The sequence below is a fragment of the Hyposmocoma kahamanoa genome, unplaced genomic scaffold (genome assembly GCF_003589595.1).
Source record: "Hyposmocoma kahamanoa isolate Upper Pololo Valley unplaced genomic scaffold, ASM358959v1 160, whole genome shotgun sequence".
In the NCBI taxonomy this organism is placed as follows: domain Eukaryota; kingdom Metazoa; phylum Arthropoda; class Insecta; order Lepidoptera; family Cosmopterigidae; genus Hyposmocoma; species Hyposmocoma kahamanoa.
In genome coordinates, this window is record NW_020653575.1 from 6,583,006 (window position 1) to 6,598,747 (window position 15,742).

Consider the following 15,742-nt stretch of genomic DNA (forward strand, 5'->3'; position numbering starts at 1 on the left):
ACTAGTCTAGCAGTACTAACATCGGTAAGCTCACGTATTCTGCGGACCGCGTATGCAGCGGAGCTTAATCTGCTGGCCAGGGACGATATATGTGGAAACCACTGAAGTTTACTATCTAAGGTCACTCCCAAGAAGACTGCTTTATTAACAAGGTCTAACTTTTCTCCGTTTATTTCTATGGTTGGACTAGTCGATTTTACGTTAGGTAATTCAAATTTAACACATTTTGTCTTCTTGGCATTAAGCAATAAATTGTTAGCATTAAACCAATAAACTACCTTAGAGAGGGTATCATTAATACGGTCATAGTTATTGTCATGTCTGTCTGTTTTAAAAATCAAGGATGTGTCATCAGCAAACAACACTATTTCGCAATGGTCCTTAACAAAGAATGGCAGATCATTAATATAAATCAGAAATAAGAAAGGTCCAAGTATTGAGCCCTACGGAACACCCATTTTTACTGGAGAACCCAAAGAAGTCACTCCATTTATGTCTACTTTCTGAATTCTACCGTTGAGATATGACGAGACAAGTTTCGACGCCTTGCCATTTACACCGTAATGTTCCAGCTTCCTAATAAGAGTATTATGATCAACTCAATCAAATGCCTTTGAGAGGTCACAGAAAACACCAATAGCGTTCTAGGACCTTTCCCAAGCATCAAAGATGTGTTTTAGTAACGCTACCCCCGCATCGCTAGTCGATCTACCACTAGTAAACCCGTATTGTTCACTATGAAAAATATGATTCCTACCGAAATAGGACAGTAATTGAGTTAGCATAACCTTTTCGAATATTTTACTTAAAGCTGGTAAAATTGAAATGGGCCTATAGTTGCTAGGATCAACTTTCTCACCGCTTTTGAATAAGGGAATAACCTTGCTGTATTTCATTAAATCGGGAAAAACACCTTCGTCAACGCACCTATTGAAAGCTACAGCTAAATGTGGGGAAATGAGATTAATAACTGAGTCTATAACTTTAGTTGATATGCCCCAGAGACCTTCAGTTTTTTTAACATGTATTGACTTAAAAGCTTTTATGATGTCTTGTGGAGTAACATGACGAAAATTAAATAAACTGCCACAAACGTTAACATTTTCCTTTAAGAGATCAATAGCAAGTGAAGGGGAGGAATTTAATGATTTTGTAGTGTTCACAGCAATTTCCGAAAAGAACGATTCAAAAGCTTGGGCTACTTTATCTTTACATTTTATAAGTTTGCTGTCTAATTCTAAAACTATATCTCTATCCTGTGGTTTAACCCTGCCTGACTCTTTATTTATTATGCTCCAAGTAGTTTTAGATTTATTTATCGATTGTCTAATTTTGTCGCTGTGAAACTTAACCTTAGCAGCTACACAAACTTTTTTAAATATTTTCGAATAAATTCTAACATATTCTATGAAATTGGAATTATTATTATAAGTTTTCATAGCATATAGCTCATACAAACGAGACCTACTCTTATGAATACCTACTGTTGCCCAGTCGTTGAATTTAGTCTCTCTATGGAAAGTTAATGTTTTCGATTTAAATATATTGTCAAATTCATTTTTAATTAAACCAAATATCGTGTTATATAAAGTATTTGGATCCTCCGGTATATGGGATAGGGAATTTAAACTATTGCCGATATTATTTTGAAATCTAATTATTCGTTCTGTGGTAATCGGTCTGCAGAGAAATCGGTCTACCTTCTTGCTCATTTTACAATTAAAAGAAGCCAATTGGCCACTATGGTCGGATCTTAAGCAATTTTCGAATTGTGTATAATCAAAATTTCACTTTAAGATATAGCTCTTATGTTTATAGTTTAAGTTGTAAGTAAGGGGAATATTTGCATAATAAACTAATACAAGAAACTAAATACGCACAAAGATATTGCATAGATACCTACTCATCTGAACACGACAATACATATATATTTCAAATAAATTGTTGATTAGTTTGTGGAACCATCTTTACTTACCCCTATGTTTAACTGTAACAGTAGGCGGGTTCACAGAAGTTTAGAACCCCGTTTATTAATCAGTGATCACTTGAAAAAATGCAATTATTTTTAAGACCAATGTACTGTTTCCATCATGATCTGCGTAAGATATTATTTTGAAAACATGTTTTTTGCTGCGCGGTTTATCTAAAGAGATAGATAAGCTATCTGCCGATAAACTAGATTATATTTAATGATACGTAAATACACACGAAATGGTACATACGCCTACATATTAATATTATATAAGCAGCCCTATACGTACTCATATTTACATACTTTAGCGCATTATGACATGAATAGGTACTTATCTATATTTTTTTTTAAATCGACTTTAAAAGTTCGTGGTATTACATCTATTTGCCAAGTTGATTCGCTCTGGGCCTTTTGGAGGGAAAAGTGTCGTTTTTATTTTGACTTTCAATTATTTTGTGAAATCTAGTTTAAAGTGGAATAGGACAGTGCTATTGTGCCTTAATCGAAGATTAAAACGCGAAATTATACGAATCTCGAACTAAAATACCCAATCGGCCCGTTCTAAGTAATCCCGAGTTAATCCAAACACGCCGCCTCAAATTGCCTATCTTGTTTGTGGCGGCCATATTTACAGAAACATAATTAAACGAAGACATGGCTCAAAGTACTTGTATCCAAGCCAAAATTATTAATAAATAAAAATATTTGCCAAGTTTTATTGAATCTGTTACCGGAAAGTGCGCGAAACCGGATTCATCCCCCAGTTTGCCACTCTTAGATGTAGAGACATTTTCTTCAAATTTAAATGAGACCAATACTGAGGTACCTTCTTTCCAACAAAAAATCATCAAAATCGGTTCACTAATGACGTATTCACGAAACATACACACACAAAACAGTCAACAGAGTATCTTCTTTTCTAAAGTCGGTTAAAAAGTTGCATTGATGCGCCAGTGAATTTGAGCAATGTTGAAGAGTTCAGTGTGTAAGTTTTTTGTTATTTGAACTGTCTCCATGAGACATTATATAAATGTATTCTAACCTCTGTTACCTAAAATTAAATGAAGAATAATAATTATAGTCAAATAATGGGACTAACTATGCACACGTAATTTCAATTTTGTACGAAAATGTATTTTAAAAGAGCTTTAACCCTTAAACTCAGCATGCGTATGTTTTCATACGCACAATGCTCTACTACCGTAGGCTCAGCATGCGTATGAATTCATACGCATACACTACCAATTTGAAAAGATTTTTTTGGTGTAGCCAAATCCTTGTAAGTATTGATGGTTTGTACGTGAAAACAAAACAGATGGTGTGCTCTTTCATTTGGTGTATAATACTCGTGACCTTTTGTTTGTGGTTTTTTTTATTTTACTATAATTATAACACGATTTATTTATTTGTTGAGCATTGGCTATAGATCCATCAGCTTAAACAAGCAACAAAGGATTAAAAACTTAAAACGTAATAATACTAAATAATAATAATTAAAAATAATTAATTTGTGAAAAAACTGTAACTACAAAAAGCCGCTATTTTTTTCGCGATTCGAACACTATTAATTTCTGCTTTCGTGGTAATATTTTTGCGCTCTATTAAATGCAAGAAACAAATACTGCCATTCTGTATCAAATTGGTTTTGTCTCTTTCTGACGTCACATGTTAGTATAAAAAAAGCAACCGTAGAAATGACAGTTATGAAAAAAATGGTGGGTTTTTTTACACTAATTAATTTTTACTTTATCTAAATAACGTTGAGCGTTTCTTGATTATTTGTTACCATTAAGCTGATGTCTCTGAAGCCAATGCTTTATAAATAAATAAAATAATAAATGACATTTCTTGTCAAGTCAAATTGTCTATGATGAGAATGTTATCCAGAGTAAATGAATCTCCCGATTTTACGGGAAATTAACTGATTTCTCATTATTTATTTATTTATTTATTAAACTTTATTGACCACAATACAAAGGGTACAAAAGGCGGACTTAATGCTAAAAGCATTCTCTACCAGTCAACCTCTGAGAAAAACGAAATTCACGAACGCGGTAAATAAACAGAATATATAATATAATTATAATATTATCTAATTTTATTTAAAAAATAACGTACATACATTGACTTACAATTATATGGACGTCGGGTCCGCGATAAGAAGTGTCCGCACTTTTAAGGCGCTAAAATCGTATACAGAGCGCGACACTCCGCTTTAGTCTTCATTTGTTCTACTGACAGCGCGATACTGCGATGACATTACAATTTAAATTTCGAATAGGTTGACTTGGGACATTTTTTTCGTGGTTTTTGTATTAGACCCTTCGTCCATTTATTTGTAAGTCAATGCGTACATATTATTCTAAAAATATTCGAAATTTCAAATATTGTCATTTTCATATTTATTTATTGAATTACAAATATAAGTAAAATTATAGATGATTTCAAGTAATAACAGCACGGGGAAAATATGTGACTAATTTGAAATTAAACTGTTTATTTCAGATCTTTTTTCAAGGGTCTGAAACGTTGGTTTATTTGGAAAAAGAAGTATACATGTTTTGGATCTGAATAATTGTTTTATTGATATATAAATAGGATATGTCAGGAGAAGAAGGTGTAAGCCCCGTATTGCCTCAAGTACAGATATATCCAGCACAAGATTATACCGCGTTTGACGTGGAGCCTAGATTGCCGCATTACACATGAGGAGGCTTCTTACAAAGGCATTATACAATGCAATAATAGGTCTAGTTATACAACGAGACACAGATATTAGGGCAATTGAAAAAAAATGTACCACAAAGATCTCGGACTTCACAAAAAACCGGGACGCAAACGGAACCTAAGCGCCGACGTATAAGGGTCAAATTTTTAGGCAAGTAGCGTCATTTAAAAAACCATTGCTTAGTAAGGTTAATCTGGATTAAGGTTATAATATATTTCCTATAAAAATATTATGAGGTTAGTTTAGAAAAGTTTCAGCAGAAATACCTTTACACAACATGTTTAATAATACACGCCATACTGCATTTACTTGACTTCGGTCAACAAGCTGAGAAGATTATAGCAAATAATAATAATAAAAAGTTTATTCATTTTCAAAATACATATATACGAGTAGTAGTACTATGTTGAGGTTGGAGCCCTTTATTAAGTAAAATATACTTGTGTCAGAGGACTCCGCTCTTCCATAATTAGAAAAACAGTTACATTATTTTTACACTCTAATACTAATTATAAGATTATAAGAAACTTAAAATATTTAAAATTTTTCATAAAAAAAATTCTATTATTCCTTATATTTTGATAACAATTTTACCAAATTATTTTCTTTGGTTTGGTAGCACTGCCGTTGTCTATGATGCGTTTTTCTCGCCGATTCTCGAAATCTCGATTCTTCTAATATTTTCCAAACGATTGAAAAGCTCTTGTGTGTGATTCATTTTGTTGAATAAAACGAGTGTACGTTGAATTACATTGGACGTCTGTTTCACAACAGTGTGTCATTCGTGTGGATAGGTTTCGTGTTTGAAGGTAAATTTGTGATTATGGGATCCAATAATCCTGAACAGAACAAAATAGTTGGAGCTCTTACGTTCCCAACAAGAAGTGAAGACAATGCACAAACAGCACCGGTACAACCTAGGCAACCTAGGAACTTACAGGTAATCAAGTTGTAATCTATTAGCGAGGTTGTGTTAGGTGGATGTTACTAGCGTCCGTATAGCGAAGATTCGCTTCAAGACGTCTTCAAGTGCGTAAATAAAGAAGTGAATTAGATTGTTTACGTTTACTTCACACCCTTTTCTCATAGGGGTAGGCAGAGTCAACAGCCATTCTTTTATTACGATCCTGACACACATCCTTCGCCACATAACACACATCTGCTTTCATACACGCTCGTCGGTTATTGAGGATACTCTGGACCTTGCCCTTCTATAGAACGGCCTCAAATTGGTCATGATAAGTTCACCTTGTTTGGCTCTTATCATTTTAGTCATCTCATAAATTTGGCTGGATGGCGCTACTGTGCAATACCAACACCAATGTAATATGTTAGTTGTGATCATTTTTGTAATATCAATCTATTCATGGATTGGTGCTCTACCTAATACTATTTTATTTTTTACATTAAAAGGAAAATTGTTTAAGGGCTAAACCTTGATTTGTGTTTTTGGGCTCTCCTGTAGAATTTTGTCTAAAACACCTACTTGGTTTTGTTACGGGGCAATTTGCTTTAATATTATAAGGTTACCTATCAGTAGTCTGAAATGACATTTTCCAGAAATAATGTTTGGTCGTAATTTCATAACCTCGAAAGTAATCTTGATAGAAAAATGTTTTTTCTTTTACTTAACCTAACCGAACCTAATTGTGTCTTTGCGATAAACATTCAACATATCCCGAAAAAACAACTGTTTCCTTATAAATCGGTTTTCGGTGTAATGAAAATTTGAACAAGGGTTATTTCGAACAAAAACATTTTGAAATTTGTGATAGGTTACCATATTACAAACTATAGCCATAATGGTATCCTTGTTGCCTTTCATTACAGGGTCTTTTACGGTTTGCCATGGAGGCTACAAAGGCAGAAGATGCACCAGGCAACTCAGAGTTTGGTCCTATGGATGAAGAGGTATCTGAAAAGAGTTTTTGTAAATGTTTAGGTATATTGCCTCCTGAAAAAAGAAAGGCCCAAGCAGTAAATTCTAAATTCATACATAAATGTGTTTAAATATTTTTTAGGGTTTCCTCATAAAAAGAATAGTATTTTAAGCCTTAAAAATATGCATTTGATATTAAGTAGTTTAGTTGTTATAAATACTTACCACATTTTTATACAGAAACTTTGATTGTATTTTAATCATCCATTTTTAAAAATACCTTAATTTTCTCTTTGAACATAGTAGAAAAAAGTATATAGCTGCATACAAAGGGCATAACAAAAATCTAATGTGAGTCAATACTTGATTCATGAATAGAACTAAAGGGCGCAATTGTGTTCAGTTGTGCTTTTTCGTATTGTATTGTAATTGAACTACATAATACATCCTTTGATATTAGTGTCTTTAACATAATATTTCAAATTTCAGTTCTCATAGTAAAAAAAATCTTGATTATTAAAGTCAGTTATCACCTTTGAGCTTGCTGTAAATTCAACGGTAGTTATTGAGATATACTTCCACAAGAAATGGTTAGATTGGCCTTTATTTCCTGGGGGTCTAAAAAGCAGCATTGTAAGAATCATAATATGATTTAATTGACAATTCATGTTATGAATTTTCAAATGAAACAAAAAACGCAATTCATCTATTTGACAGTGTTCAATGGATACAACACTGTCAAATAGATTTTTGGGCCCCCGGTCCCGAATTTGCATGTAATTTCAATTTTGATAAAAAATGTTACCTGCACCCTTTTTCGTTCAAGAGCAGTATAGTATATATATTTTGTCTTATGCCATTTGTCAATAGTAATATTATTAACTTCAATTGCAGCGACGCAAATTCTTAGAAGAAGCTCTTAAAAGTTTAACAGTGAATGTAGCAGAAGTGCTGCAGAAGGCCATTACAACTCTGACTAACACAGAGAAGATACACAGCATCCAACTGGGACAGCCGCTACCTGACGATGTTGATACTGCTTTTAACAACTTGTTGGAGTTTATTGATCAAATTGATACTGCCAATGGTAAGAAAGAGTTGATCAAATTTATTTTTTCATTGATACCTTCAACATTGTTTTGTCTCTGACACTACAAAATATGAATACTTTGAGTATGTGAACACTTCATTGTGCCATAAATATGTGGTAACAACATTTAAAAGTGAGTTTACAAGGTGGCATATCCCATGTAGGGATTTTTTTAATGTTATCTTTGAATAACTGTGTGGAATGTTGGTTCTTTGGTTAGTTATAAAAAATAATACAATATATTTTATTGCCCAGTTAAATACCTTTGCAGCTACCAGTCCTGGCTAGAGATGTCGCTATTCACTGTACTTAAATTTTTGTTGAATTGATATTCAATAACTTTTTATGTGAAATTACTCCACTAGTTTGTTATAATCATTAATACAAAGATCGAACACTCAGTAAAAATTCCTTCGTTCCGGCCGTTATATGTTGTGATGTGACAAACACAAAGCCATGTATATATAAGTTCTTGAGATCAATTGGTGTAGGTAAAGATCGTGACTGTACTGTTGACTTACCCGATCTCAATTCACTCAACAAATACTTTACCAACTCACCATTTACAGTTGCTGACTCTATCAAGACTTCCACGCTCACCTCTCTGGGCACTGTTGCACGTCCTGCTTGTGAGCCTTTTTCTTTTCGCGAAGTCACTGAGGGGGAAGTTAAGAAGAGTATCCTATCCATTACTTCCAAGGCCGTGGGTGAAGATGGTATTTGCCGTGACATGCTGATACCTATCCTGGATGACGTTACATCAATTATCACACACATTATGAATTGTTCACTTGCAACTGGCGTCTTTCCTAGCGACTGGAAATTAGCCCACGTCATTCCCATCCCTAAATCCGCTACTCCCACGGCTTTCTCCCAATTTCGTCCTATCTCCATCCTACCATTCCTGTCCAAGGTCCTTGAAGGCACTGTTCATAAACAACTTTTCTCATTTGTGTCTCGTTATGATCTTATAAGTCCATATCAATCCGGTTTTCGTCCTGGTCATAGCACAGTAACTGCCTTACTTAACGTCACGGATGATATTCGCCACGCCATGGATAACCGATTGTTTACCATTATTGTGTTACTAGACTTCAGCAGTGCTTTCAACTCTGTCGACTATGACATCCTTCTTGCCATTCTCTGCTCTCTTAACTTCTCCTCTGCTGCAATCGCTTGGTTTTCAGACTACCTCCGCAATCGCCTTCAAAGGATCAAGCATGATGACACTTATTCTGATTGGTCTCCTTTGACTTCAGGGGTGCCTCAGGGTGGTGTACTTTCACCTCTTCTCTTCTCGCTGTTCATAAATGAACTCACAAAACGAATTACACCTCCGTTCCACTTATACGCTGATGACGTGCAAATTTATCGACACTTTGATGTAGCTAACACCCTATCTGCCATTGACGATATTAATAAAGATCTTCTTGTGGTGAAGTCTTGGGCTGATGCGTTTGGATTGCTTATAAACCCAACGAAATCACAGGCAATAATCGTAGGTAGCAACAGACTTTACTGTAGGTTGGACATTGATAATATCGCCAAGGTTTCGTATAATGGAGTGAGTCTTCCATATGCTGATAATACAAAGAACCTGGGTCTGATAATTGATCATACACTGTCTTGGAGACCGCAGGTAAATGAGGTTAGTCGACGCATGCATTTTTCCTACCACTCTCTCAAGCGGCTTCAATTCTTCTTGCCATTCAATACCAAGGTTATGCTTGCTCAGTCTTTACTACTTCCTCTTCTCGACTATGCCGATGTTTGTTATTTGGATGCTACTGAGGAGCTGCTTAACAAACTGGAGCGCCTACAAAATCTGGCAATCCGTTTCATATTCGGTTTACGGAAATATGACCGTGTCTCTGAATTTCGGACTAAGTTGAAATGGCTACCAATCCGACTTCGCCGAGATATGCACGTTCTTTGTCTCCTTTACAAAATTCTACATTACCCCCAGCTTCCTCATTATCTATGTTCCCGTTTTTCTCCCTTATCCCCCAGTTCCCGCCCAAAACGTACCTGTGACACTAGATCACTAATAAATCCTCAATCCAACTCGAAATTCTTCCACAACTCTTTCACGGTAAGTGCAACTCGTATGTGGAATAAACTGCCTGCTGGCATTCGTGACAGTCCATCGGTGGCATCTTTCAAACATAAATTAAAAGAGCACTACCTGTCGAACGCGTTAGATAGTTAATAGGTGACATATATTATAAGTACTAATTTGTTTATATTATAATATATATTCTGCTTATGTTTGTATTTATGTATATAAAGTTCATGTACGTGTGTATGTCTGTCATATGTACATATATTATCTCATATCATATCATATCATCATCCTTTATATGTATATATATTATTTATATATATATATATATATATATATATATATTATTAATTTTTTTTTTTTACTCACATTTAAATTTAAATTTTATTGTACAATAATTAGTCCCGCAGACTTCATTTTTCACCTAGGCTAGGGTTGGCTGGAAGAGATCTCTTCTAGAGATAAGCTCACCTTTGTATATGTCCTTTATAACTTGTGTTTCATGTATCTTTTCTTTGTGCAATAAAGAGTTATTATATTTAAAGTTTTTAAACTGCAGTTATATCTTTTTTTTTCTTATGTATGAGGGGATTAATGACGGGACTATCATGGTGGAGTAATTGCCAACCGTCTCTGTTCAGTGCCGGTCTTAGCTTACTTTTCTTATATTTACTCTTTTTAAGAATTGAAACTATTCTTTCGGATGTAAATCGTGCATATTTGTTTTTTCGAACAAACCATGTTTCGGTCAATTGTGACCATGGGACCTATAAAGGAACGGAATGTTGGTTTTTTTTAAAGAAACAACCGCAGTTTAGATAAAAAAAAATAGTTTCATGTCCTACGTGTAACAATCACGAGAACCTAACAACTAGTTCTTGGCCTAGATCTTACCTCTCTCTCCCCTACATCTCTTTTATAATGCGTCTTTGAAAACTGTTGTATCGTGTTATATGCCCAACCATTCCTTTCCTGTACGTCTTGCGTAACCTGGGCAACAACGTTCTAGCTCTTCCCATACTCACGACAGACTGTCGGGAAGAGCTACAACGACGGTCGTCCGACGATAAATAAAACATCTCGATAAAAATGTGACGACGGATAATCTTCAAACGGCAACTTCAAACGTTACTGTCGTGCAACTGACGAGTCGGCTGCCGTGAACCGATAAATTGTCGTCACGATCTAGTGGGAACAGCTAAACACGACAGTTGTCCAACGATAAATGAAACGGAAATGAAATGAAAAAAGGCTTTTTTTTGCATATAAATTATTCATACTGTGTTATTTCTCTATTTCAGATTTCTACAAAATGGGTGGCTTTGCAATGTTTCCTATAGCATATGGCAGTGAGAATGATGATATCAGAGCTCGTGCTAGCTCTGTACTAGCTGAGCTGTGTCAGAACAACCCCTTCTGCCAAGCAAGAGCCCATGAGTGTGGACTGCTTAATGTATTGTTGAATCTAGTACAGAGCGAACGGGGAAATGCACTCACTAAGTGCTTGTATGCTTTGTCTTGTAAGTTAAAAAATCGTTAGGTTGTACGCACTTGAATCGATTTTCGTAAAAAGCGTTTGGTGATATGCATCCTTAATAGTAGTCTCACTACTAAGGATGCATGTGTGATGTGTGATGCACCACAGGGTTCCAAAAATTTCGTCTTAAAATATATTTTTTACATGAAATTTGTAATAAGGAAGGAATTGTATTATCAAATTCCTTATTCGCCATTTCCGCCTACGATTTTGGGCAGAAATGAATTAAAACCCCGCGCTTTAGGTAAAAACCCGGTTAAGCCCGAGTGCTTGGGTTTTATACCCACTGCCCATCTCTGCTTGTATGTAATCACTAATCACTAGTGATGGGATAATCGGGCGCTTATCTAAACTGCAGTGCTGGGTCACGGAAAATTTCTATTTTGAAAATTTATATTTTTAAGAAGCTAAAATAAAATTTAAATGTTTTCCCAATTTTTTTTCACATTTGACAGTTGACACATGTCAAAAGTTAAACATACTGAACGAAAATGATATAGATTATTTATTAACCTTTATAAAGGTTATTTTTTACGTGATTCTTTTGTTCCAGTGTTGTCCAATCATTTTAAATCTCGTTTTACTCTTAACTTCCTTTTAGCTATACTATTTCATTTTATAATTAATTCACTATAAATTAAACTTTAAAAGATGTGTCAAAACTTAGAACATAATATGAACATTCGAATTTTATTTTTTTAATTTTTCTGGAAAAAATTTTATTATTTGAAATTTGTCAGAAAATTGCCCAACAGTAGATATGCCTTTCTGAATAAATGGCAATGATGGTAAGCTACTCGCCTGTTCATAACAGTTGCAGTGCCACTCAGAGCTTAAGGCGATTATCACACTGCACCGCGCCCCGCGACAAAAACTCGAACTCGAGCCGTCGATCACACTGACAACGCTTCTCCGCGCGGTTGTACCGCGCCCCCGCGCGGAGGGTCGCGGCGTACCGCATGCTATGGCACACTGCGCTCCGCACTACCGCGCAGATTTTTAAGCTTAAGGACATGTTCAGTTTTCTACAATAGATCTCGACGTTGATAAATTTATATTTGCTACTGAAAATCGACCAAATTTATCTTCATATTTTCTTAAACTTCGTAATGATGTTGAAATTATCCATTTATAGATCTGGTTCGTAAAACGGGATGTATCCAATATCTTCGGTGTCTTTTTATACAGACAATAGATAATATAACTGCAGCGTCCTGAATGAGTTCTCTATTATTAACCATTCTTGTCAAAGAAGGATCTCAGCTAAATATACAATCACTATCACTATCAACTGCGAAGCGAGTACTTTAAGCGACGCGGGGCCGCTAGACCGCTGCCCCCGCGCAGATTAAACCGCGCGTTGACGCAGATCTGCGTCTCCGCCACCGCGCGCGTGATTCTGCGTCTCGCGCTCCGTCGCGGGGCGCGGTGCAGTGTGTTAATCGCCTTAAATCGAAAAGATCTGAGGGGCACCGCCACTGCGCCCGTCACCCTGAGACATAAGTTGACAAGTCCCATGTGCCTGCAATTTCACCAGCACCCTTTACACTACATTACTGCTTGGCGGCAGAAATAGAGAATGTGGCAGTGCTTCTCTGGACGAACTCTTTCACAAGAGCTGTACTGCTACTTAAATGGCGGACTGAGATAGCGGGCACTAAAACTTGTAAAAATATTTTTACGTAGAACTCAAGCCATGATAAGAACTTTTTTTTACTGAGAAAACATGTGCAAATGTTATTTCAAAGTTTGGAACCAACGGCGTAGTTTGAATTGGTTGTCTTGTGCAGGCGCCACTCGTGAGTACGAACCTGCATGCCGCGAGCTGGTGGCGCAGGGCGGCTGCGAGGCGCTCGCGCAGCTGCTGCGCACTCCAGAAACCTCCGCCAGGACGAAAGTAGCCTTCTTCATTAGATACCTGTGCCACAACTGTCCCGAAGCTAAAGGTGATTTGGTCATAGTGATACATTTTCCCTTTTATTAGTATAGATAGATAGATAGCTTCATGAACATAAAATTCCTCAAAAAAATTTGATATTCCCAAATCTCATCGGGACAAATTGTCCTGACTATGGGTTGGTATGGTTCTACACTAGAGATGTGCACCGATGCGCTGCCTCTACCGATGAACTAGATTGATGTAAAATGGGGGTGGCGAAAATTTATTTTGTTTCAATGAAGGTAAATAAATTACATTCCTGTTTACGTACATTCTGTTCAAACTAGATGTAAGAGCATTGAGATTTAAACTTTTCTTAAGTAGATTATTGTTAGCAACGGTGCCTAACATACCTGCTCTAGTACACAAGAACAAATAATGTTGAAAAAGTGTATGAAGTTTGATTTAAATAATGGTTTAGTGTTTTTTTAAACTCCTCAAAAATATATGCCACGCCGATAATACCGCCACATTACACTGTTTTGGTTTATGTACTATATAGAAGAGAATCGTAACCAGCAGTGCGGCATTTTGGGTGGTACGTTGATAATAGGAAATAAATGATTTGGTTCTACTATTTCTCATACTACAATGATATTATTTATTACTTATAATCATTGACCTATAAATGCTTGTGTTTTTTTTTTGTTCCGTTAAGTTCCTTGACATATCTAATATTGTTCCAGAACAATTCATCAATTTGAACATTGTCGCTATAATAGCAGAACAAATTAAAACATGCCGGGATGCTTCGACTGAACATCTTCTTAGCACTCTTGTATCCCTCACGGAAGGGATGCCTCCTGAGGTAGTTCGCCAGTGTAGAGACCCTAGTATTGGACTACAGAAGATCATAGATGATCACCTCAAACTTCTAGAGTTAGAAGGAGATCGTTATAGAGAAGAAAAAGAGTATTGTCAATTGTTGAAACAAATGTTTGAAAATTGTCCACCTGTTGAAAATGTTTGTGAAGAAGTCGCCGATAGATAGATTTGCTAAGACTGTTTTGGTAGGCGTTTGCGATCTTTTCCTTACCATATTCGTAGTATAATAAGAGCAAGTAACTCCCGCCTGTTCGGCGCGTAAATGCCTGCAGTTAGTGTTGCGTCATGAAAAAATTCCATTTTGAAAAAAATATATTTTTTTGAGAAAATTAAATATTTTTTATGATATTTTTCCTTTAATTTTCCACATTTGACGTTGACACCTGTTTAAAGTTGAAGTTTCTGAACGAAAACGATGGAGCCATTGAAAGGTTTTTTTTTTCACTTTTGTGAAATCATTTAAATCTCGCTTTTCTATAAGTGGCTTTTAGCTATAAAAATTTATTTTATAATTCACGCTAAATAAAACTTCATAATATATTTCTGAACGTAGAATGTAATCTGACCGTTCGAAATTATATTTTTACAATTCTTCGGGATTTTTTCCGGAAAAATGTCTACTATTTGAAATTTTTCGGAAAATTACCCAACACTGCCTACACTTCGCTCGGAGCTCGGTTACATTAAAACTTCAGTTGTACCTACAGGTTGTGTTCATCACAGTAATCTCATGCTATATTGAAATAACCTTTATATGTATTCATATTGCATCGTGGATTGCCATCTTGATTATGGAATATGATTATGAAATAGAAATAAAATGCCATTCTACATTGAAATAATCTTTGTTCGCGCGTACACATACAAGCCGCACAGCTACGTTTGTATGGAGTTACCATACTTCTTATTATACATCTTTACTTTGAGTGTTGTATGTAGTGTTGAATGTTCATTGTGGGTTCCTTGTTTGTATATGTACTAATTTAAGTCATTGTCTTTGTCGGCGTTATTAAAGCACATAAAGCGCAGGTCACACCGCCAACGAATCTAGCTAACATAGCTCACGTTGTTGCAGAATTAGCAAAAAAAAAGCACAAAAGTTTGGAGTATGAGGTTTTTGAACAGACCGACAATGATCGTTTGGTGATTGTAAAAGTAGATTAGTCTAATACTGTAAAATTGTAGAAGTCGCTAGTATATAAAATATATGGCTGAATCTGTGTAACTATCATGGACTAATAACTCGAGATGACTTCTAATCTCCTACAGATCGTAACTCTGAAAAAGTGCAAAATCCCGTCTTACAACCAGATGGCGCTGATCAATAGCATCGATGTAGTTTATATTATGTAAATGGCCGTGGATATAAATTAATTCCTCTTTAATATTAAATATAAGAAGTCCTTTTTCCTTGTAATATTATTCAAATACAATGTGTTGATTTGCGTTCTCGCCATTTTTACAGTGACTGTCAGGATGGCTGGTCGCCTGGTGTGGCACTGAGTGTATATTCAAGAATTGCTATCTGTTTGCTACTATTTGCTCCTTTTTTAAATAATTGCTGCCTTTGATATATTTTGAGAAAATAAAAAAATAATTCACCAGCCATTCTGATATCAGGATGGCTGGTCGCCATTTTGCTCAGCATGAAGGGAGCAGATTTTCCAGAAGTATGTACCTATTACCAATAATTGCTACCTGTTTGCTATC

At 35.6% G+C, this 15,742-nt stretch overlaps 1 protein-coding gene across 1 annotated transcript; it reads left to right on the forward strand.

The window, feature by feature from the left end:
- Window positions 1-5,353: 5,353 nt before the first annotated feature.
- LOC113240692 (hsp70-binding protein 1) lies at window positions 5,354-15,540 on the forward strand. Its single transcript, XM_026478076.1, has 6 exons — window positions 5,354-5,640; window positions 6,531-6,611; window positions 7,474-7,666; window positions 11,033-11,251; window positions 13,059-13,214; window positions 13,894-15,540. Exons 1-6 carry the CDS (start codon window positions 5,524-5,526, stop codon window positions 14,196-14,198), a joined length of 1,071 nt encoding a protein of 356 aa, XP_026333861.1. The 5' UTR covers window positions 5,354-5,523; the 3' UTR covers window positions 14,199-15,540.
- The last annotated feature ends 202 nt before the right edge of the window (window positions 15,541-15,742 follow it).

What these genes read in the sequence shown, in the direction of transcription:
- LOC113240692 (XM_026478076.1), top strand. Translation starts at nt 5,524, where the DNA reads ATGGGATCCAATAATCCTGAACAGAACAAAATAGTTGGAGCTCTTACG. An exon ending in TTGGTCCTATGGATGAAGAG is followed by an intron (nt 6,612 to 7,473) that starts GTATCTGAAAAG and finishes CTTCAATTGCAG; the next exon opens with CGACGCAAATTCTTAGAAGA. An exon ending in GTGCTTGTATGCTTTGTCTT is followed by an intron (nt 11,252 to 13,058) that starts GTAAGTTAAAAA and finishes TGTCTTGTGCAG; the next exon opens with GCGCCACTCGTGAGTACGAA.